The 19,588-nt window shown below is 36.4% G+C and overlaps 1 protein-coding gene across 1 annotated transcript; it reads left to right on the top strand.

Annotated features, from left to right (window-relative positions):
- Nucleotides 1-6: 6 nt before the first annotated feature.
- LOC148944681 (protein arginine N-methyltransferase 7-like) lies at nt 7-11,550 on the top strand. Its single transcript, XM_089100384.1, has 3 exons — nt 7-226; nt 2,779-3,015; nt 11,294-11,550. Exons 1-3 carry the CDS (start codon nt 116-118, stop codon nt 11,492-11,494), a joined length of 549 nt encoding a protein of 182 aa, XP_088956510.1. The 5' UTR covers nt 7-115; the 3' UTR covers nt 11,495-11,550.
- The last annotated feature ends 8,038 nt before the right edge of the window (nt 11,551-19,588 follow it).

The raw sequence follows: 19,588 nt of genomic DNA, 5'->3' as shown, positions 1-19,588 counted from the left end.
TCTAAAGCGCTATCTATTTCCCGGGGCAACGGTTTTGAGCTTTGGGGACGGTAGCTGGCTCTCTCTCATTGCACCCAAACTTGGAGCAACCGTTATAGCAATTGAAACAAATCAAATGTGCCGAAGAGTCATCGAAAGGTATCCTGAGAGCAATGGACTTCAAAACAATATTATCATCTTATCAGGATCAATTGACACGTTTCCGGAAAGAGGCTTTGATAAAAAGGTTATTTTTCTCTCTTTCTTTTAAGGATTGATGACAATTGATATTAACGACGAGGATTAACGACAATTACTGTTTTTAATTTTAAAATTGGCGACTAGCATTCATGACTGTTGACAAGGATCGACACGAACGACCAGGATTGACTACAATTACTCTTTTTAACTTTAAATCGACGACTAGAATTGATGACTGTTGACAAGGACTGACACGAACGACGAGGATTGACGACAATTACTGTTTTTAATTTTAAAATTGATCACTCGCATTGATAACTGTTGACAAGGAGCAACGCGAATAACAAGGATTTAGTACAATTACTCTTTTTAACTTTAAAATTGACGACTAGAATTTATTACTGTTGACAAGTACTGACACAAACGACGAGGATTAACGACAATAACTTTTTTCAATTTTAAAATTGATCACTAGCATTGATAACTGTTGACAAGGAGCGACACGAACGACGAGGATTGAGTACAATTACTCTTTTTAACTTTAAAATTTACGACTATAATTGTTGAATTTTTAAACGTACTGACACAAACGACGAGGATTAATTACAATTGTTTTTTTTTAATTTTTAAACTGACGATAATTACTGTTTTTAATTTCAAAATTGACGACTAGCATTGATGACTGTTGACAAGGACTGACACGAACGACGAAGATTGATAAAAATGACTTTTTTAATGTTAAAATTGACGACTAGAATTGAATACTGTTGACAAGGACCGACACGAACGATGAGGATTGACTACAATTAATATTTTTAGCTTTATAATTGATGACTGTTGACAATGACTGACAATAACTGCCAGTATTGACGAAAAGTACTTTTTTTAATTTTAAAATTGACGACTAGTAATGATGACTGTTGACAAGGACAAACACGAACGACGAGGATTGACAACAATTACTTATTTTAACTTTAAAATTGACGACTATATTTTATGACTTTTGACAAGGACTGACACGAACGACGAGGATTGCCTACAATTACTATTTTTAAGGTTAAAATTGACGTGTAGCTTGATGACTGTTTACAAGGTCTGACACGAACGACGAGGATTGTTGACAATTACTCCTTTTTTTTGATATGCTTACAAAATATAATGAAATCTCAAAAAGTCTTATGAACTTTGCATGCAATGTCTTTGCATGCAATCATGTCTTTGAATAAAAAAGAGGAAAAAAAGATGAGAATTTGGATGTAACTGATCTATCATTTGAGGATAGGCTTACGATTATATACCCTTACCAGAAGCAAATATGGCTAAGTCTCTAACAATTTTTGATTGTATAGATTATAGCGTCAAAGTAATCACACATATATACCATATCAATAAGGATCAGTATAATATACAGAAAATGATGAAGAAAATTTTTAATTTTAATTTTTAATAAAAACTAGCAAAAGAAGTACTTTCTTCGAAAAGACCCGCTACAGAGTCTTTTTGTCACCTCCTTCAGTATGTTTCGCTGTTAAGCTTAACAAAATTGGCTCTTTTTTAAAGCTCTTTAATCCTCTTTATGAGATCAAACACTTATTGCTACCCTAATTTTACAAATTACACTAAATAATTATTCTTATTATTACACTGAAAAAATACGAATTGTCGCCAAACGCTAGATTGTATTGAAAGTGTTTTTGACGACATTAGCGTCAGTTCCCAATCTTTTGGTAAGTTACCCATACCCTTTGGTCAGTCGCTCGTGCCTCTGACCCTCTGAAATATACCCTGGCTTCAATCGGTCATTGCTTTGGCCTTTTGGGCCTCTTGCACTTGTTACTTACCTAAAGCTGAAACTAAATTTCCTGTTTTTGTTCTGTGTTAATGTATTATTTAAGATTTTTATATTCACGACCATTCTAAAAAATATCAAGTTATGTTTTATTCCTAATTATAAATTTAATCCATTATACCTGATTATAATGAATAATCAATTTATTTTAGTTATGTAATAACCATATATCTGGCTCCAAAACTATTCTGCATAAATTTTGCTAATTTCGATCTTCATAAATATTGACCATTGATAAATTTTATATTGAATCAGTCATTAGTTGTAATTAATTATAGGCTATTATCAAATATTTTTTTAGTTATGTATAAAAATACATCCAACTCTAAAACTGTTAAGCCCAAATTTTCAGGTTTCCAGCTTGACTAGTCCCTATTTTATACAGAAGACTTTCTGTTCGTTTTGACTTTAAATGTTGCTGTTACTTTGAGACAAAATTAGCTGTTTAATCTGATAATATATCAAATGCCCTTTTACAGATTACTCTTATCATTGCTAACCCTATTTTGTGGACTTTTCGAAAAAAGTAGATACATACTTTTTTAGGTCCTGAATTGATTAAATTCAACTAAATTTCTTGAACTAATCTTGCTTTTAAAAAAATTTAGTAGAAAGAAGACCCTTTTACAAACCCTTTAAAAAAGACGTTTTTACAATACCTCTGAGATATTTTTTTAACTACCCCCGTCCACCCCTAAATTAATGACTAAAATTATGTGCTGTTCTTAATAAGCTCGATTTTTTTATAGATTAATTTTGTCATGGCAAAACCTTTTTTTGAGAACTCAGTTTTACCATGGGACCACCTATATTTTTGGATGGAAATAAAGAAGATAAAATCTTTCTTAGACCCTGGAACGAAGATACTACCCAGCTGCGTCAAAATAAAAGGCCTGGGTGTTCATTTTCATGACTTGCATAAGATTCAAACGCCTATTGTAGAAACCTGCGGATTTTCCATGAAACATTTTGATGATCTCGTTCAGGTAAATTTGTTCGGTACTTATATGTTATAGTGCCTATGTTAAGTTTTTCATCTAAGTAGAACCTGTTTGCCTGACTAATCCCGATTAAATGTAAAAAAATATGATGAAAATATAATACTTTAGAAACAAATATGGGCTATGTATTTGCCCATTAGGGGTGGGATTGGTGGGAAAGAATGCAAAATGTGTTAGGTACAATTATTCTGCATATTATGAAGTAAGAATTGTTTTCTAACTTCACACTGTCCCAATACCTTACGTCCCCCCCCCTAATGTGTAATTAGATAGCCTAAATTATGTATTTCACATCTATTCTGTCGCTTGACTTTGTTTTTCGCACTCGAAGCTGAAAGAAACTAACGAAGAAACCTGTTCTACAGTGCGTCAACGGATGAAGAACTTAACATAGGCGCTATAACATACAAGTACACTTTTTTCAGTTTTGTCTTATTCCTCTCTAAATTTGGATATGTTTATGACGTATCTGAATTTCCAAAGTCAGACACGTGATGATTGTTACCTCTATAAAAATTGAAAATGGAAGGAAAACTAAAGGAAAAAAAAGGAAAAACCAAAGGTAAATAAAAGTTCAAATAGGGATAAAATCCTTTTAATAGACTGTGATAAATTTCAAAAAAAATACTAGATATTTTGGTTACGTATGCAGTGACTTATATCAGTAGCAATACTAAATTATCTAAAAACTAAGGGAAAACTAAAAAGGAAGAAAACTCAGTTTTATTGTTCTCTGTTACAATTGTTGAAGAAAGGAACCAGAACTAAAAAAAAAATATTCTTTTATTTACTCCTTTAAAGAAATGATTTAATAATAAGAAGATTTAATGATAATAATAAAAACAAAGTGTAAACGCAATATGAATTTTGAAATCAATCATAACTTGTATAAGATTCAAACAGGTATTAATTATAAAAAAACATGAATTTTCTACAAGAGAATTATTGTTTAGTATCTTTATATATTTAAAGTATTGGTAGCTTCAAATATTTAAATTATTTTAAATATTAAAGTTTTTGAATTTTCAACATTATTTAAAATATTTATTTCACCAAAAGTATTTGAAACAGTCACAATTGCCCCGTCTCACGTGAAGATATTTGACCCGAACCTTTTGTTAAATGTTATTTCCTCCGGAAATCGGACGACCCGGACCGAATGTTTTGACTTCGAAAGTCAGACACATAAGGACGTCAGAGGTACGTAAGGATTTTTTGGTCAAAGCGGAGATGAAAAATCAATTCACTTTAAGTAAAAAATTACACGACAAAACTTTTATGTATTGCATTTAAAGCTTCATTTATCTTACCTTCATTTTATAATTTCGTTTTGTTATATTTGTTTTAACAAAAGCGTTGTTACTTATTTAAAGTATGGTTGGTTTTAAGCTTTTAACCTATTGTTTGTTTTAAGGTATTCTGAATGAATATATTTATGTGAAGTATTTATTTTAAGTTTGTGAAGTATTATAATATTATTTGTTTTAAGCTTTGGAGTTTGAATAAACTATTAATATACAAAAGAAATTATACATTTGAAGATTTACTAATAATAATAAAAACAAAGTGTAAATGCAATATGGATTTTGAAATCAATCATAACTTCTATAAGATTCAAACAGGTATTATAAAACAAAAATATGGATTTTCTATATACGAATTGTTGTTTAGTATTTTTTATATATTTAAAGTATTGGTAGCTTCAAATATTTAAATTATTTCAAATATTAAAGTTTTTGATTTTTCAACATTATTTAAGATATTTATTTCACAAAAAAGTATTTAAAACAGTCACAATTGCCCCGTCTCACGTGAAAATATTTGACCCGAACCTTTTGTTAGATGTTTTCCTCTGGAATTCCTCCGGTTTTAGTCCGGTTTCCGGAGGAAACTGGACGACCCGGACCGAATGTTTTTCAGTATAAATTATTTAAGGGAATAAATTCCTCTCGTTCCCTGGTGGGCCGAGAGAGACGAAAGTCAGATTGAAGTAAAAGTTTTAGATTATATTGGACTTTTGTAGCGAGTGGATCTATACATGTTAAGACATGATCATGTAAATAAATCGTTTCTGTTTAGCAGATTATAACTCCTCCTAATGAAGGTAATTTGTTAACACGAAAAGTTAACACGTTACTCAAATTTTAAATCTTAAAGGTTTACTTATATCGGGTCCTTCCAAAGCGGGATCTGCAGGTTTTTTCCTTATAAATGACTGCTTTTATTTTATAATGACCTCTTAAAAATTGCCACTTGAACATTTTCTGTGGGGTTCCTAATGGCTCATCGATGTTTATTATGGTTTTATTTAGTATAGTCTTATTTTGTTTATTAACGAGCACTGTGATTTCTGGAGTCAATTATTGGGGAGGAAAATTGGGGAGGTTTTTTTTTTATAATGTCTATTTGGCAAGTTATGATCGATTTCAATGTTTATACTTTATTTATTGGGGAGTAATTATTTGGGAGTTTAACGCTTTTGTATTAGGCCTACCCAGAGTGGAAACAATTAAATTTTCTCTTCTAAATACTGCTAAGACAAAGTAGCCGACGTATCTGCAATAAAGTTTTAACATGAAGTCTATATGGGAACGAGTTGGTTGAGTTTAAGCTCTTTTTCACAATTGTATAGTTTATGTTATTTTCAAATAATTCTTAGAATGTGCTTAGTTTTGGAGAAATCCTCCCGAAGCAGTCAGGACTCGGACATGGAAGAAAACCTTAGTCAAGGATGTTAATAGTTGCATATTTGTTGATCTAATTATCATAATTTTTTTATCGATCGGGTCTATTTATTTTTTTGGGGGTGTCCGTAAGCTTCGGACGCATAGGATAGTTAGATATTTGTGGTATTTAATTACAATTGAGCTTGATTTTAACTATGTATTGATCAGATATTGAGTATACTTCAGCTTAATCCCCCCTCCCCCCCCCCCCACCACTCACCACATTACCCGTAATTTTTAGTAATACAGCGCGAACTAATAATTTAAAATTTATACACCGACACGGTCCTGAAAAAATGCAGATAATTTGATAGTACAGAAACATTTTGGCGGATAAGAAATGGAAATTGTGTATACAATTTCCACATAGTATAAGGTTAGGACATTATGGACGCTTCTAATTTAATTGCATATTTAGCTGATTTTATATTAGTATATATTTGCTTTAATTGCTTATTTAATTTTTCCTCTTTTTATCTTTTTCCTTGTTTTTGTTTCTTTTTAAATACCAGTGTTAGTTAGTCCCAAGCCTTATTGGTCTTGTGGGGCAACTGCAAATTACTGGATAAACCGTATTTAATTAGTTGCCAAAGGCAACTTTGGTGAATAGTCGACAACGGTGGTGAACGGAACTCGTCCGGAGGGATGCAAACTTTGTTTGCTGACCACGTGCCACTGGATATGAGGCTTAAACCCCTAACTAGTTGCTCCGAATAGGGCCGTCCCAATTTCATGGGTGCGGGTGGAACCCACTCTAGTGTTTCTTAATCGGAACCCAGGCCTAGGGACGGTTGGGCTTGCGACCCTCCTCCTGAAAATAATTGCAATGAAAAAAAATGAAACTCAAGCCTCAGATCTTATTGGTTTTAATTAATTACTACCTCGGCACGTCCCTTGACATCCTTCGAACCTTGTTGACCAAGGTGGGTTGAGAATAGCCACCTGGAAGGTTTTAACCATGAATAAGCCGGGATCCAAAGACTTTTTAGGGATGGAGAAGTTAAGATGTGGGATTAATATACTTGGAATTAAAGAAACACATTTGACGGGAACAGGCTATGAAGAAATCCCAAGTGTACGTAACTGGATGATTTGGTCAGGGAAAACCTTCAGTAGAAGCAGCGGTGTAGGCCTGCTCATAAATAATACGGAAAACAAACGCCTCATATCCCAGAACCAAATATCCGTTAGACTACTCGCTGCTCGCTTCAACTACAAGCATGTTACGATTTTGGATACTGTGTGCTAAGTACCAATGAATGTCTCCCCAGAGGTCGAAAAAGACAATTTCTACTCAGCTCTGACATCTGCTTTATCCTGGATGTCCCTTCACGAGGTTTTGGCCGTGGCGGGCGATTTCAATGTAACTGTATCAAACCCCAGCGGAGCTTTTAAATCTTTAGTTGGACCGGTTACCTCTAACTCGCTGAATGAAAATGGGCCCCTCCAGCTGTGCGCTATGCACGAATCGGTCATTACCAACACCCTGTTTGACAGGAAAGACATCCATAAGCCAACATGGTATAGCAACGATGGGCGAACGCGGAAGATGATTGACTGTATCATGCTCAACCGAAGATGGCGCTCATCACTGATTATAGAACATATCGCGGTGCTGAGATAGGGAATACAGACCATCGATTAGTTTCTGTGGACTTCCGCTTGCGTTTTAAAGCCTAGCCTTCAGAACGGCACCATCCAAATTCAGACATCCAGAAACTAAAAATTGAAGCTTTCCACCAAAAGTACTCAGTTGAAATTCAGAATAGGTTTGAATGCCTGGATACACTTGTTGACCCGGACACGTCCTGGCAGACTTATAAAAAATGTGTACTAGAGGTTGCCACTAATACCGTTGGTCGTATGATGTATTCAAAGATGCCCTGGCTATCGCAAGAAGCACTGCAAATCATTGAACAGCGCCGGAAAACGCGGTGGGCCGGAGATATGCCCTCATACAGACGGCTAAATGGGATTAGAAACAATGTTACTCAGCTTGAAAAACAACAATTTGTTGATAAAAAAAAGCTGAAAAGCTAAAAGATGCGGCACGAAAAGGTGACGTCATGTCGCTTTTCAAGCTTGTCAGAGATCTTAGCGATGGGAAACCACCAAAGATAGGCGCAGTTAAAACTTTCTGTGGTGAAATGTTAGAAGGTGAAATCGCGCAACTTGATCGTTTGAGGGAGCACTTCGCAAAGCTATTAAACGCCGAAAGAATCGTCGTTGACCCCAACCTAACTACATCCACTCAGAAAAAAAACATATAAAAATCTAACAGAACCTGATCCTCCCTCGGTAGAAGAGATACTAAAGGCCTTGCGGAGAATGAAGAACAACAAGGCACTAGGAATATGCGGAATCACCGTCGAACTGCTAAAGTGCGGAGGACTGGTAATGCTACTTTGGCTGCACATGCTGTTCTCCCTCGTCTGGTCAACCGAACTGATACCTGAAGAATGGAAGGTAGGGATAATCCTTCCTCTATGGAAGCGGAAAGGTTGCCGTAGCGATTGCTCGAATTGCAGAGGAATCACCCCCCTGTCAGTGCCTGGCAAACTATTCACAATGATCATGCTTGATAAGAGTATCCTGTTCGGTCGCAAGTGTCGCTGGATTCAGCAAGCAGGGTTTATGCCCAGCAGATCCACGAACGACAATATATACACTCGTCGACAGGTCATCGAGAAAGCCTGTGAGTTCCAGCACTTAGTATATATTGCATTTGTTGACTTTAAAGTAGGTTTCGACTTGATCGACCGTGAGTCCTTTTGGCTGATACTAAAACTAACGTAATTCCCTGATAAATATTGCCACCTGTTCAAGGCGCTCTACACTGGTACAAAAAGCTCCGTCCAGGTTAATGGTCGTCGAAGCCCAATATTCCAGATATATACGGGTGTAAGGCAAGGCTGTGTTGCTGCTCCTGAACTTTTCAACTCGGTGATTGATTAGGTCATGGATTGAACCACGAATTGGCTCCAATGCGGACTGAAATATGGCGAGAGAGTCATAACCGATTGCGACTTCGCAGAAGATATTGTCCTTATATGAACTTCTGCAGTTGAACTCGAGGCAGCTCTTAATACACTGTCGGAAGAAGCCATGAAAGTGAAACTACATATTAGCTGGCAGAAAACAAAAATTATGATCATCGACCCGGCTGGAAATCCTGACAACTCACCAACATTCAACATATTAGGGCACAGTATCGAAGTTGTCAAGTCTTTTACTTACCTTGTATCTCTCGTCTGGGATAACGGCTCAATTGAATTGTAAGTCCGAAAAACAAAAATGCGGATCTACAACACGACCGTAACGGAAGTCCTTCTCTATGGTGCTGAAACTTGGCAGGCAGCTGCTTCTGTTCGTGATGCCATAGATGTGGCCCATACAAACTTCCTAAGACGAATCGAAGAGATCAAGTGGTACGACTTTGTCTCAAACACCCGACTGCTGACACTAACGGATCAGACCCCGAACTCTCGTCAGCTCACCATAAGAACTTTACGGTCGTTTTGCCACTTAATTTGCGTTCCAGAAAAAGCACCCGCCAGCATTCTTTTCAATTTTGACCCCCCCTCAACATGGACCGAAGCGCCCCTCTGGAGGACCCCGGTTCAGATGGAGGAACATCCTTACCCAGTACCTCTCCATGATCGGTATTAATCTCCAAGAAGCAGTCACGCTTGCGCAGGACCGTTTGGACCGGAGGCAAAGAGTCACATCTCTCTCTGCGCTGGATCACCAGCAGGAGCCCTCAAAATCCTCAAGCTCCAATAAATCTTATTAGAAATTCTGATTCGCCAGTGTATTTGACTACTTTTTGAGAAGAAGTAGAAAGCAGCAAAAATGTTTATATTTAACGAAACTTTTTCAAAGAGAGTAACCTTTTGAAAATGAAGATCCTACTTGGTCTGGTTAGATTTAAATCAAGTCTAATTATTTGAACTTTTGAAAAATTTGTTTGATCAAAATTGAAGCTTCTTTTTATTTGACATATTTTTTTTATATTATTATACTAATTCATTCTCAAAATAACGGATCACAATAAGTATATGGCGAAAACGCATTTATAGGTTTGCTGAATAGCCCAGGGATGAGAGTGCAATAATTTTTTTATGTGGTTTTTGTAATATTTCGCTTTTTCATAGCCTTAGATAGCGGAAGGAACATATTTCATTAGGTATGGAAGGGAATACATTACTTTAGATGCTAGAGGTATCTATGTTTTCGAAGAGTGTAACCTCAGAAAACAATAAATATTGTTATGGATGCAATTTTTTCACAGACAGGGTTAGATACCTGTAGACCTTTATATAAATTTGAATTGAGTAAAAGGTGACCATGAGAAGGTTTGTATTTGATGAATCTTCTGAAGACAGTAATCACATAAAGAAAAAGAATAAGCTGCTTATTTTTGGGCAAGTTGTGCTGACACTTTTGATTTTGTATTGTCACGCTGTTGTACGCATCTCAGAAATACTTGCCAAATCTATAACGACAAGTAGTATATGCTTACCGTTATTTGTTTAAATTAAACAAATAAATAAATAATTAGTCCTTATTTCATTTATAAGACTGTGCAGTATTTAATAGGGTATCATATTTTGTTTCTTCTTTTTAGTTAAACATAAATTTTTCGGGACTCTGGCCTGGGGTGCGATTTTTACTAGAATGCCCCTAGGAGGGCAGCCATGATAAAAAAAACTGTGGGTGGTTTTATTGAATAGTGGTAAAGTGGGGTTCTTCACTTGGGTTTTGTTCTTTTCTGATACTTACTGGTATATGTTCTGCCAAATTGAGGGGCTAAAATTTATCTCGTTAAAAGATCTCTGGTCATTACTAAAACATCACCTATAACCATTTGCTGAAGCAAGCAATCACACTTAAAATACAATAGGGTAGATTTTCTCAAGACTTCAATTCAATTCAGTGAATATTTTGATCGTATGTCCAAGGACCGTTCTCAGCATAAAAGTATCACATATATAAAAAACTTACATTAAAATGCGAACTTTAAAACTAAAAATATTTCAAAAAAGCCTTTAAAACAGCCCTAGCATCATTACTTCAACGAATTTCAACCAGGACTGATAAATAAAGTTATGTGAGATGATAAAATCCTTCGAACGAAATAAAATAATTAAATACAAGCTTTCAAAGTTAATCAAGCTTTTTTGGCGGCAAAACCTTAAAGACCTCTTTGTAACAGGTTCACTACTAATGTCTATTGGTTTAGTAAAATATTTTGTTACATCATTTCCAATTAAATCTGTACATAAAGAATTTAATGAATATTCCCCTAAGTCCCTATTCAAAGAAATATTATGATTAAAATTGGGACTTAGGGAATATTTATTTTATCATCTCACATCACGTGGACATAGGGCCGAAATATTCACAGAATAGAATTTAACTGACAAAATTTTCAGTATTCATTTTAATTGTGTTTGTTTGTTACAAAAAGTCTGTGTGGTCTTCGTCGCTATTTACATTTGCAGAAAATAACATAGATTTTTATTGTTTTATTGCAGGAAGCCATTGACTCAAGTGATGAAACCATAGAGCCTCACCCATTGTGGGAATACCCCTGTACTGCCCTAACAGATACAATACACATCTTGGAGTTAAGCTTTACTCTCGACAATAAGAGTAGTCACTCGAACTTGGCCGAAGTAGAAGTAACCGCAACAGATGAAATCAATGGTGTTGTGTTTTGGTGTGAATGGATTTGAGATGATGACAGTGTTATCTCCACGGGTCCTAGAAGTCCAACCATTATGGGTGAAGTGATACAGAGGGATATACACTCAAGACAAGGGTGTCATTTCTTGCGAAATATAAACAACATTAGCAGTTTGTCCAGGCTACAATTTTTTGCTAAGGAAAATGATTACGAAATTTCTATCGAAATAAATGGAATTTAGTAACCGCATATTGCTTTGCACATCGCGTAGCAAGATATAAATTATCTTATTTTAGATATTTAACCAGCAATCAATAAACCTGTATGGGGTTTGTGAACTTATCAACTCATTTGTATAATTCTTTAACAGGTCAAGAGTTACACATCAGGAGTCATCTACAGGTAGAAATGAGGCGTTTCGTGAGGCACCTCCCCAGGCTGGTGAGTCATTTGTCTAACCCTTCCCCCTTATATAGAAAAATGATTATAGACGAGGAGTCGAATCTTCTTTTGTATGATGTCTTTGGCCAATAAGATAATATCTACTGAGGATTCTAAATTCTTTGTGAACAACTTCAAAGAAAATGTCCCCCAGTAAAACTTCAAATAAGAAAAGAACAAATAAAAAGCTTTTTTTGCCGAAGAAAGCTTTTACACGGGGTTCCAAACTTCCTGGAAAACATTCAAGTGTAACAGTCTAGAAATACTACGCTTCTAAAGGAAAAATCTGACGGAAACTTCTGAAAGAAAATGAAAGCAATACCGTGGAGAATCCTTATTTTATGCTCCTTCCAAATATCATGGCCACTTTGCGCCTTAGCTTCTCTGATATAGCCCTGGAATATATGAAAATCTAAAAGAATTATATTAATAAGATTAACATGTGTCCTTCCATTGTTAACTGTTTTTTAAGATAATTCCTAAAAATATTTTGGTAAATTTTTTACTCAATGGAAGAGTAAGGTAGATTCGAGACTGTTGACAAAACTGTTTCACAAAGTATGTATGGCATATTATTGAACTAATGGAGAAATACATTTTTATGGCTATATATTGGACTATCAGGGGAGGGGAGAGTGGGAATATATGGGACTATCCTGGGGGGGGGTGTTACTTCATAATAAATGGGACAATCAGGGGAGCATAAAATAAGCAATCTCTTGGTACTACTTATATTTTGTTAATACGTTTCTTCAGAAGTGTTATCTCTTTAACTATTGCCCATTTAAAGGTTTAAGTTTGTCTCTTGCAAAAAAGAACTTCAGAAAATAAAAGTATGTGTGTGGGGGGGGGGGGGATGGTGGTGCCTTGTTGTACTTAAAAGATCCTATTTTGTCCTAAACTTTTAGCTAGAAATTTTTTTTAATGTTTACCTAAACCCTGAAGCTGTAAAACCCTCGAAATCGGTCGGTCCAAGACAAAGACCTTTGATGTGTCGCTTAACCAAGAAGATAGTCATTCTATTACATTGTATGAAATGCATCTGAAAAAAAAATGAAAAGTACATTTTAATGGATAGAATCTTGAAACCCCTACAATAGCGTTTTTTTACATGTTGAAGTTGATTTTGTTATTTTCGTCCAGATTGATTGCCCTTTTGGAAGTGTTTCTTCCCAGTTTTTAAGTCTGAAATAATGGACTAGCCAAGGTGACCAAACTTTATGGTCTCTGAACCAAAAAAATTAAGGGGGACAGTCTCTCTAAAAAAGGCTGAAAACCTTTACTCTGATCAGCTGAACACTTCGTACATCCATCTGAGTGGCCGGAAATTCCCAACAATTTTTCTTGAGCTAAGAAGATGATGAATTTGAATTTGATTTTATAGTAGAAGGAAGGGCGCCGAAGATACCATAAATGGACCAGCATTTTGGAGGTCCCTGATCACTTCAAAAATTTAAATATAAAAATACTTTGTTTAGTATGAATCCCCCCACCAAGAAAAAAGCACGGGAGGTACCACAAAAAATTTCTCCTCCGCTCAAAATTCATATGCTTTAGGACTTTGGTCCAGAAAACCCATTGTGCCGGAAAATTGGAGAATAATATTTTTAAACTTTAAAAAAGGTTAAAATCTTTTTCACAATGCCTAGAAGGTTGTACCAAGAAACTAAATATATGCATAAAGATTTGGAAGAAAAAGCAATAAATTTCGATATTAGTTGAAGAGCTGACATAGCTTATCTCCACTCTCTGGCGATTGGCGCTCACAAAACAACGGCGAAGATACGAGTGCCTCAGTGTCGTTCGAGGCAGAAAATATGTCACCCTATTAAAGTCAAGAAAAAAGTATTTTGAAGAAAGGGGTGACTGATGTCCTAGAAAGGATATGAATTTTTTTATAAAGGAAACACGTGCCTTGAGCTTTGAAAATTCAATCACATCAGTTTCTGTTAAGGCTGAATGTATTTCTACCCAATTACATGACAAATCGAGTATATCCCCCTTCCCCATGTCATCTTTTCCCAAAATGCATCCGATAGAAATTCTGAGATAGCAGTTTGGTTCAAATTGATTGCTATTACAACTATGCCTTTGGGTATGAAGGTGAAACGTTCAGGGGATTTTGAGTGAAGAAGGTAAGCTGGATCACATCACGCCTTATTTATGCAGGTCGTCAAAAAGGTGTATCAGCAATATCTAAAGAAGACTTTGGTGTTTGATGTTGAAACTTACAGGTATTTTTGTGGGAGGTTTTTAACTAATCAAAAGACATTATTTGCATACTATTACTGTTGCTTCTGATAATACTGCCAGGGTTGAATCGAACGACAAAAGCCTGGGGGTGAGATCCCATCATTTAAACGACTCCTAGGTTACATTATACGACTATTGCTGACAACGGCTGAAACTATTGCTTCAAACTAAGTAGCTACTGCTTGTATGGTTTCAGCCCTTGCAGTTTATCGAGTCAGTTAATGGTTTCGGGGATTCAGGCTGTTTTCAACTGAAGGAAAATTTCCTTTAAGGGCGGGAAAATGCTTTGTAGATGAAGATAAGAACACTTATATTTTGTCAACGACGTTTAAATGATAAACTATCCAAAGATATGAATCTCCACTATGTTCTATAACAATGTTTAGTCCGTGAGCCTGTCAGGAAATATAGGGCTTACGACGATTAAGAAGTTCAGATATTTCCCGCTGGGTTCCATTAAATTGACTAGACGCCGCACTAGCATTTTAAATTTGCACTTTACTGAAAAAATATAAACGTTTTTACTTTTATAACTTTAATAAATCAAATAGTATTAACATTTTGATTACTAAATATCAGTATATGTATATTAAACTGACAATGCACATTCATTTGTATTTTTCAGTAAAGTGCAAATTTTGTTCTGGCCTTGGGAAGGCATAGGGGTTTTGCGCCCAACTTATGTTAATATCTGCTCGTTTTGAGTTTGGCTCAGTTATTTATTGTAATTTCTGTTCGTTTTGGGTTTTATTTATTTATCGATGCTGATTTGTGGTAGTTTCACGCTTGGTAGATTAATTGATTTTTGTTAATTTTTTGTTTAATGGAGTTCTTTACTTTTCTTTGAAAAACTTATTTTGTGAAAAAGTTTTTTTAATTAATTTCTGTTCGTTTTATATTGACATAGTCTTTCCAGGGAAAAAGAAAATAATGCATCCATCTCTCCAAAGAGATCTGTTTGGGTTTCGGTGGTTGACTCCCTGATTTTGTAACTTTTCTTCTGTGGGGATATCAGTCGGGCCCTGCGGTCGGCACGCCGACGTAGAAGGTCTTCAAATATCTCAAGGTACTCGGGTCGCCTAAGGGCCGTCTTGATTACCTCCACGGTCCTGCCAGGCATCTCAGAAGCAATGACTTGATTTATGTTAATCAATTTCCCGTGTTTAAATTCCAACTCTGCGACCCGATTCAGTTCATCATCACACCACCTAGCCCTTTTAATTCCCGCAAAACCCTCGTTGTGTTCGACCGGGTGCTGGTGTCGCATATGCTGTCCCAGACCCGACGCAGATGTAAACTCTCTGCCACAGCCAATAACAATGCACTTTAACATGGGGCCCTCACCCACACTGACGTTGGCTTGGGTAGTGGGTTCCGAAGAACCCGTCGTCCCAATAATACCAACGTCTCCCTGGACTTTTGAACTACTAACAACAACATCTACGATGCCTACCTCATTGTAGCTTCCTACCATACCAACATCACTAACAACATCTACGATGCCTTCGTAGTTTCCTGGCATAATATCAACAACAACATCTTTTCTACTTTCTACCAAATTCACATTCATACCAGATGCTTGAGCCATGGATGACTCAGCCACACCTTGCGGGCCAGAACCTTTGCAGTGCGGGAAGTGCCCACTTACCGACAGCAACTTGCCGAAAGTTCGTGAACACTTCGGGCACCGCCAAGTCACACTTCTCACTTGGTGTTTCTGAGTCATATGCTCCACCAGAAGCTTGTAAGCTCCGGACTTATGTCCACATACTGTGCATGCCATACTTTTGTATTCCAGGACTCCGGATCCGGGTTCATTTCTACCACCAGATACTGACAAACAGGAGCCTGGATTTTCGCAATTTGGTCGACCAACACTCTCACTCTCTTTACTCTCACCCCGTCTGTCCGTACCCGAGGCTACACGGACTGTCTTTTGCTCTTTATTTGTGCTCTGCATTTCGGTCAGGTGATATATAACGGATGCACCTCCCTTACCTGGTACACCCGGGTGGTTTCCTACGACAGAGGTACCACCGGACCCTAGCCGCCATCGTACCAACAGAACACCTTTAGCAGTTGTTGCCTTTGACTGACAACACTTAGCCCTCCTTCGGCCCTTTGATATATGCTGTTCCCTCCTGCATATATCGGTGAGAGTTAGGGACTCCCGCGAAGACCATCGTGAAGGTTGGAACTGCGTATTGTAACAGTTTCCGGGCGTCTAGAGAGACCACTTACCCCCCTGATGTGAAGCGGGCCGAGCATCATTGGCGGTACCAAATTCCGTCCAAGTACCCGGGGTCACCCCCCAAAGCACGAAACGAGAAAATGGCTGTACCTGCCCCATCCATACGAATAGGCGCCATCCAAGGATAGGCCCCATCCGTACACGTAGTTCATCACGGATGATGCCCTACTCCGGGACAACCTCTCTTCTATCATAGCGTTCGTGGTCACTCCCCTTCTGCCAAGGTCCCGCAGTCAACCCCCAATCAACAGTGTGCGATGGCCTGCAGCAAAGCCACTTGACGGACCCGCGCGGTTCCCATTGGAACCGTAGGTCATAGTCAATACAAGCCCCCTGTTAGAGATCTACACTCGTCAGTCCCGTAATAGCCTTATGGCCCAAGTGTAATCTCCCTGCCACACTTTGATCAGATGGAGACCACATTTTCCTGGAATTCAGTTCGATTTCACGCCCAATTCTGACAGTGAGCGGGTCGCAAGCAATCACTCAATTAAGAGCAACCACAAGTGTCACCATAGTAATCAGGTACGAGATCTCAATGTTATCCCGCCTAACGGTCCATCATTGCGCTCATCCCTACGGGAGTGAGAACTAAGACCGCAACAGAAGGAGTCACCATTCTCTCCAAAGAGGACCCATGAAAAAAGAGGATCATTAAATTTGTGTTGTCAGAGAATTAAATACCTTCAAACCAACACAAAGGATTGTTTACACTAAGAATATCGTCTACTTAAATCAACCTTTTTTATATTAGTCCCGCATTTATTGCGATTAATTGCAAGAACATTAAATAACTTCTTGAGTTAACTGAATTTTTGTTAGTTTTGGGGGAGCTGAATAAAACCAACTGAAATGAGCTTTTGAACACTTACATTCCTAAATTTAACAGTCTTTTGACTTATAAGTGAATTTCGTATGATAAATAGCTTTGAAAAATAAAAATAAAATTCTCTATCTATGCAAGGAATTGAAAAAGATTGTTGCGATCTCAGTTATAATGAGACAAAAATAATATCAATGGATTATAACAGTTGCTTTGGGATGGCATAATTGGGAAATTTAAATTGAAAAAAAATATTGGGAATCTAAAAATAATTTTTTTTTATTTAAATATAACATCAAATGTCCTCCAAGAAATGTATTTCTATCCAATGATCACTGTTATATAGTGATTTGGAGCTTTTAATTTCTATGAAACTCTGTTGACTCTATATCCGTTGTTAATATTAAAAGGATATTTAAGAAAGTAATCTTCAAATAGAACTAATTTTACTATCTTTTGCTTGTGTGCTACAATGTATGCTTTTATGTAATTTGGTCCTCATTGGATTTTGAGTCAAGCCAGCCTCCACTATATCATTTAATGAACACACTAGTTTGAACCAATCCAAGGATAAAAACTAACACTTGGAACACATATAGGGATTTGTTTCTGGGGAGGGGGACAGGGATAAGCTTGTCAAAAAGCGGATACATCATGTGTTTATTTCTTTGAAATTTTGAATCAGATCAACTATGGCTTAAGAGAGTCATAGTTACTCCCGCCGTTTACCCGCGCTCAATATAGCGTAATAGCGTAAAATCAAAATAGCGTAAGTGTATCCAAGCTATCAAAGAAAGTAAACAGATTTTTTTGCGATTGGTATCAAGTTTTCTATTTTAGGTCAATTAGAGGAGGTATGAAACTAAACTAAATACTCCTATTTGTGTCCAGATTTTTAAAAGGGTGCATGTTGTTAAAAATTGCTGAAAATTGTTCTCCAGCATACAAATAGTAGGCCAAACTATAAATTCTTAAAGAAAAACAGAAAAGATTTAAACTATTATTTTCTTTTTCCCTGAAAAGACTGTGTCAATATGAAACGAACAGAAATTAATTAAAAAAACTTTTTCCACAAAATAAGTTTCAATGAAAAGTAAAGAACTCCTTCAAATCAAAACTGAGCAAAAATAAAATCAAATAATCTACCAAGCGTGAAACTACCACAAATCAGCATTGATAAATTAATGAGACCCGAAACGAACAGAAATTACAAAAAATAACCGAGTCAAACTCAAAACGAGCAGAAATTAACATGAGTAGGGCTCAAAATCCCCTATGCCTTCGAAAGACCAGAACATAATTTGCACCTTACTGAAAAAATACAAATGAAGTGTACATTGTCAGTTTAATGTACATATACTGATATTTAGTATTCAAAATGTTAATATTATTTGATTTATTAAAGTCACAAAAGTAAAAACGTATATATTTTTTTCAGTAAAGTACAAATTATGGTCTGGCCTTGGGAAGGCAGTAAAAAGTGGAAAAATTACGAAAGTGGAAAAACAGCCTTGAGTCGGAGTAACTATGGCAGTAAACTTAAATCAAATTTGGGGAATTCCAAACTTAGTTTTATTACTTTTAAAAAAAAGCTTCTTATTGTTTCAATTAAAGGAAAATAGTGTCTCTGAAATCGTTCTTAAAGAATTAGGACAAAATTCAAACTTTAGTGTAAAGAGCGAGGTGTTGTGGAGGGATAACCACCTTCATATACGTAATGATTTCTGTTCGTTTTAAGTTTTAATGTTGCTCCTTACTTTCAGTTGAAAAAACTTGTTTTCTAATTTAATTTCTGATCTTTTTTAAATAATCCCAGGAGATCTGGCCCCAACTCCACGGAGAAATACCATCCCCAGGGATATATCCTCTAGAAAATTCAATCCCGGTGAAAATTTACCCAGGACAATAACCCTTACAACACTACGCGTACAACTGAGACGGGAAACAGAAAGCAAGAAATACAAAAAGTATTTTGCATAGAAATTCTGGCAAATCCCCCCAGTGTATAATTTTCTTTGACAAGCTCACCCCCTGGAAAACTCCCTCCCCATGGAAAGTTGCCCTGTGAAAAAAAAAAACAGCAGAAAATTCGTCTCCCCACCCTAAAATATATGCATGCTTCCCAACAACAAATACTATAATCTCAATGGATTATAACAATTGCTTTGGGACGGCATAATTGGGAAATTTGAATTGAAAAAAAAATCTTGGGAATCTAAAAATAAATTGTTTTTATTTAAGTATAACATCAAATATCCTCCAAGAAATGTATTTCTATCCAGGCCAACTTTGGCTTTGGCAACTACTGTTCTCCAATTACGGCAACTACTGCTCTCCAGGCCAACTTTTTTGCAGGAAAATGGGCATCTTACACA

The sequence above is a fragment of the Artemia sp. Qi Xiang Cuo genome, chromosome 14, assembly GCF_049724085.1.
Source record: "Artemia sp. Qi Xiang Cuo chromosome 14, ASM4972408v1, whole genome shotgun sequence".
NCBI lineage: Eukaryota > Metazoa > Arthropoda > Branchiopoda > Anostraca > Artemiidae > Artemia > Artemia sp. Qi Xiang Cuo.
The sequence above is the reverse complement of the archived record's forward strand: the minus strand, read 5'-3'. Positions and strand labels throughout refer to the sequence as shown.

Excerpts from the sequence above, each read along its gene's own strand:
- LOC148944681 (XM_089100384.1), top strand. The coding sequence starts at position 116 with ATGTGCCGAAGAGTCATCGAAAGGTATCCTGAGAGCAATGGACTTCAA. Across the intron at positions 227-2,778 it reads AAAGAGGCTTTGATAAAAAG|ATTAATTTTGTCATGGCAAA; the intron begins GTTATTTTTCTC and ends ATTTTTTTATAG. Across the intron at positions 3,016-11,293 it reads ATTTTGATGATCTCGTTCAG|GAAGCCATTGACTCAAGTGA; the intron begins GTAAATTTGTTC and ends GTTTTATTGCAG.